The 5,000-nt window shown below is 38.4% G+C and overlaps 1 protein-coding gene across 1 annotated transcript in view; it reads left to right on the top strand.

Moving 5' to 3' along the window:
• Positions 1-5,000, top strand: part of LOC308313694 (ethanolamine kinase 2) — a gene marked incomplete at both ends in the record, with an annotated part of 33,913 nt that overhangs the window by 23,728 nt on the left and 5,185 nt on the right. The window contains one exon of the mRNA XM_080760968.1: positions 2,348-2,421. Within this exon, the coding sequence (XP_080617094.1) occupies positions 2,348-2,421 (74 nt within the window). The remainder of the gene's footprint in view (positions 1-2,347; positions 2,422-5,000) is intronic.

Genomic DNA, 5,000 nt, shown 5'->3' with positions numbered 1-5,000 from the left:
GGAACTAGGATGGCGCCCCTCAATAACCCTATATGGGAGTTTGCTGAATGTTTTGAAGTGTCCCAAGTGATGCAAATGAACCACATTTAATCTAAAAAAACAAATGTAAGAATTCCTAACTCAGTATGTATCACGCCTTTGGCTTTTTGTGTTGTTTTCATTGCTTCAAGATAACCCAGGGAAAGCACCCTGGCCTCTGCAGGGCTCTGTGTAACCAACAGCATCGACTGTAGTGTCGTCTTCTGTGTGTGGCACTGACTAAAGACTGGCTACCGGCCAAACTTCTGATGACTGACTGCTCCCCTCTCTCAACTCTTAATCCCAGGGAGCGCGTGCCAAGGCACAGTGGGGCCTTTACCACTCGTCTTTTTCCCTCCGCAGGGAACCTCCAGCGTCTCTCCATATACGGAGGCTAAAGCCTGTAAAACCAATTGGAAAAAGCCTCTGTGATGTCACCCCACAGTATACGCAACTCTCATCTCGGTTTTTCTCAATGGCTTCCCTGTCACCGACATGCAGGCTCTGCTTAGTGTTAGGCTAATAGTCGCTTAATGTAGAGGGGGTTATTAATCATGATGGAAATCCGCTCAATCTCTCTCTCTCTCTCTCTCTCTCTCCCTCTCTCTCTCTCTCTCTCTCTTCCTCCCAAAGACAGAGATTACTGATGAAAATTTGCCAATAAAGGGGGGGGGGGGGGGGGGGGGGGGGGGAGTCCAAGGGGGGAAAACCACATTCTCTCCTCTGCCAGTATTTCATTCCGGACCCCTTTATTTGATTATCAAATAAAAATGTGATTATATCACTGGGCCACAGAACAGAGGCTTGCCTGGATCCTATTAGGGTCTTGCTATTAGTGGTCCTATCATGAAGATTTACTGTCGGGGTGGGGGAAACAACAGAAATTTATGGAGGCGTGGATGTCTATGGCCTTAAGTGAGCAAAAACCATTAAAAGGAGGGAACCATTCAATGCAGAGCTTTGTCATTGTGACTGCAGCAAGTCACTGAGGCGACATGCAAGTGCTTGGGGAGCTGTAAAAGAAACCAACACAAAGTGAACCATGCAAAGAAGATGGAGTGGAGTTGATAAAGTGTCGTACTGTAAAACATTTTGTTTATCCACAGAATTCTTTTTCTGGGTGAGGACGTCTCTGAAATAAATAGCATTCAGATAAACAGCATTTGTAATGCTAAAACTCCACTTGGACCAAACGAATGAAATTCACAGAACCATTTGGAAACATATATGTCCCCAGCAGCACTGCATACAATGGCATGATGAGTATGTGTCCCATCCATACAAATCTCGATGAGAATGACACGCTCTTGCATAATAGGAAAAAAGTTTACTGAGAATATATAACCACATTATACTGCTAGAAAAAACATTATTTGCCAGTCAAACATGCAGTCAGCCCCGGTACTGTGCCAAGAACTTTACCATTAATTTATAGATGTTTCCCAATCTCAAGTTTTGTGATTTTCCAAATCGCAAGTTGTTGGGTAATTTCCCTTTTTTTATTTTATTTTTATTCACACTTTGGTTGATTACTGGTTCATGATGGATATAGTAGCTCTGGATCATAGCCCTAATGCAAATTCTTCCCTGAATTAAGGCTATGGGACCTATCACGTCTAGCGCTGGCATGAAATGCAGACCAGCCTCTCTTCTGTAGCGGAAATATAAAGGAACGTTTTACCTACTCAACAATACAAAGACTGGTTGTGTAATTAGAAAGCCTACTTTCCTTAGTGGACGCACTCTGAGCCCCCCCACCACACGTATAATATGTACTTTTTGGCCAGAAAGGGATTGTTTTCACCGGACGGAAAACATCTTTCCTATGAGGTTTTTCTCTTGGCAATATCGGTAGAGGGCGCAGTGGAGTAACTAAAAGTATTTATTTTCCGGTGGAAAAACAATCCCTTTCTGGCCAACAATTACATATTATATGTGTGGTGGGGGACTCAGAGTGCGACCTTGTAAATTAGGTAAAGGTAAAACTAATATTTTGGTGTATGAATTGAAATGTAATAATTATTGTGAATTGCCTGTATAATTATTTGTCCCATACCACTGGATTTAATAGCAGAATGATAATTATGATCAGAAAATCTTTCTTCATTCCAGTGAGTAATAAAGTTATACAGATCGAAGATTAAGCACTTCTTCATTCTTTCATTTCTGTCAGGCATCCAACTTCTTCTGGAGTCTTTGGGTTAGGGTTAGGGTTATATTATTAATAATATTGTTTCTTCTCTTCTGTCAGGCATCCAACTTCTTCTGGAGTCTTTGGGTTAGGGTTAGGGTTATATTATTAATAATATTGTTTCTTCTCTTCTGTCAGGCATCCAACTTCTTCTGGAGTCTTTGGGCAATCCTGCAGGCACAATACTCTTCTATTAATTTCGACTTCCAAAGGTTTGTTTTTCATTTTTCTCACGACAAAACAAAGTGACGTGTGTCTGTCATTCACCTGTTTCTATACTGCTTGCTAGTGCTATTTCCTTGTGGTTTCTTAATGGCAGGGATTGATGGGCTAATATTCAAGGAGGCTTGCTCTTATATTCTTTTAAGAAAAAAGAAGGAAGAAAAAAAAAGAAAATACAGCTCTGTCAGTCAGACAGCTAGGAGAGGACTATACCTATACAGTAGTTCAACATTAAATTAAATCTGTATTTATAGTGAAGTAAATGGTTGATATGCCTCCTGATCCCCTGGGCGCAGTGTTGTTTTGACAGCAAATATTTATTTTAGTTTCAGTCAGTCTTTTGAATAGTTTTAATTTTGTTTTAGTCACATTTTATTAGTCACCTGGAATGTTTTTTGTGTTAGTCTTGTTTTAGTCGACTAAATATCATACGATTTCAGTCGACTAAATCTACAGTTGATTTAGTCGGCTAAAATGTATTTTGGCGGGCCTTGATGCCGTCGTAATGATTGATTTTACACTTCATTTTACACAAAATCTTGAAAGTGTGGAGGAATACTGATTTAGAGGGCATTAGTAGAATCAGCCTCAGGTCTTAATCGGTTAATAATAGTGCTGAATAATCCATGTCTTTTATATATTTGGCTCAATTTCAGTTAAAAGTAACCATTTTCAGCAGTGTTGATTTCGTCGACTAACTCTATGACTAAAATGTTCGTCGACTACCTTTTTTCACTGACGAAAACTAAATGGAAACTAAATGACGACTAAGCTATGATGACTTAAACTAAGACTAAATATATTGACAATTTCATCAACAGATAAAAACTAGACTAAAATGTTATTTTACACTTAAAAAATAGCAGATCTACAATTACGACGGCATCAAGGCCCGCTATAATACATTTAGTCGACTAAATCTACAGTTGACTAAAATCGTATGATATTTAGTCTAGACTATCACTAAAAAGCTCCAGGTGACTAAAACTAAGTGAAAACTATTCAAGACACTATGCCTAAAACCAAAATCAAAAGATTTTCAGATTGGATTCATTCTTTCATCTTCGTAACTTTTGGTTTTGGTTGTTTTGTCTCGCAAACATGCGTGGCATGGTATTATTTTATTGGTACAGTCTCTTCTTGACACATTTTCATTAAAGTCTACCTGCAATGGCTTTTCTGTGACCTTCATTGTGAGAATCCTAGTCAAACAGAGGCTGGTCATGTGAGACAGCTAGAGAGAGAGAGAGAGAGAGATCTATAGTGGCAGTGGTATAGATGCAGTATGTTAAACTGCATTGCACCTCAAATATTTTCAGTACATATTTTAGTGTTCTGCATGTTTAAGTTTGAAAATGGAACGTTTGTAATGCAAGCCGTCATCTTAAAATTAGAACCACGACAGAGTACGTGGCAGCCCAACATTGTCTCCATTATGAGAAACAGCTGTGTGTGGACGATATCGAATCACAGGTGATTTAAATCATGATTCATGATTATTCATAGAAGTAATCACACATTATGTTTTACATTAGGAATAATTTATATTTAGTTTAGTTTTAGGGACTTCTTACTTTCCTTTTTTGGAGGGGGGGCATCTATTGTTAATTATATCTCCATTGTGACCACAGATATGCTCTAAAAGTGCATATCTGTGCATCTAAAGTTTTCATTTAATGAATGTTTAAACTTGGTGGGACATATTAGGCTCCCCCGAAACTCAAGTTTTGGGTCAAAAGCTATCATGATGAGATAAGATCACGATGAAGGTACAATCAAGAACGGATTGCCAAATTTAAATTGAACTCTGTGGGAATGTTTAGTCGGCTGTCCTAGAGAGGTTATTAAGATCTGGTTAAAAAAATGTTAAAGGTCACAATTAAGATCAAAGTCAAAATGACATTATCGGTCATCTCAAATATCTCAGATACGAGAAAGATATTTATGTTCTCACATACGCCTATAATGTTTCTGATACATTACGCCGAAACATCCAATGAGGTCGGGGCACACAACTGAATATGTGTCGTATCTGTGGCAACCACGGGATTATTGACAATTCCACCCCACCCAAGAGGACATCTCCAATCCATTCAATTGTTGTGCTGAATATTTAGGGATCTTTAACAACCAGTCCTATTAAGAATCCATAATTACAGTTTATGGCCAGTTTAGAAACAGTTTAGCTAATGTGTTACCAAACATACCATAGTACATAAATGAACTACTATAAATCAACTGGCTTTCACCACGTATGGGTAACCGTTAGACCACATCATGTGGTTTTCAAGGACCATTATTTATTGGGCATTTGAGCCACAGACCACGTACCATTTGATGACATTTAGCCTCTCCGACCCAAAACTAAAGAATATGTTTTTGTTGTTGGATAAGATTTCACAATTCCATTCTGTATTGCTGTTGGTATACCATTAGGAGAGACCAGGCAAACGTTGATCAAAAATAACAATTCTACATTCTCTAATTTTGTAGACTTCTTGTAAATTAAGTAATGCAGATAATTTAACTCTTGGATTAAATTCACCTGTATGGGTCCATTTGGTTTCAT

This window comes from Protomyctophum bolini (assembly GCF_963924005.1).
Source record: "Protomyctophum bolini genome assembly, chromosome: 4".
Taxonomy (NCBI): Eukaryota; Metazoa; Chordata; class Actinopteri; order Myctophiformes; family Myctophidae; genus Protomyctophum; species Protomyctophum bolini.
This window is presented reverse-complemented; position numbering and strand designations above follow the sequence as displayed.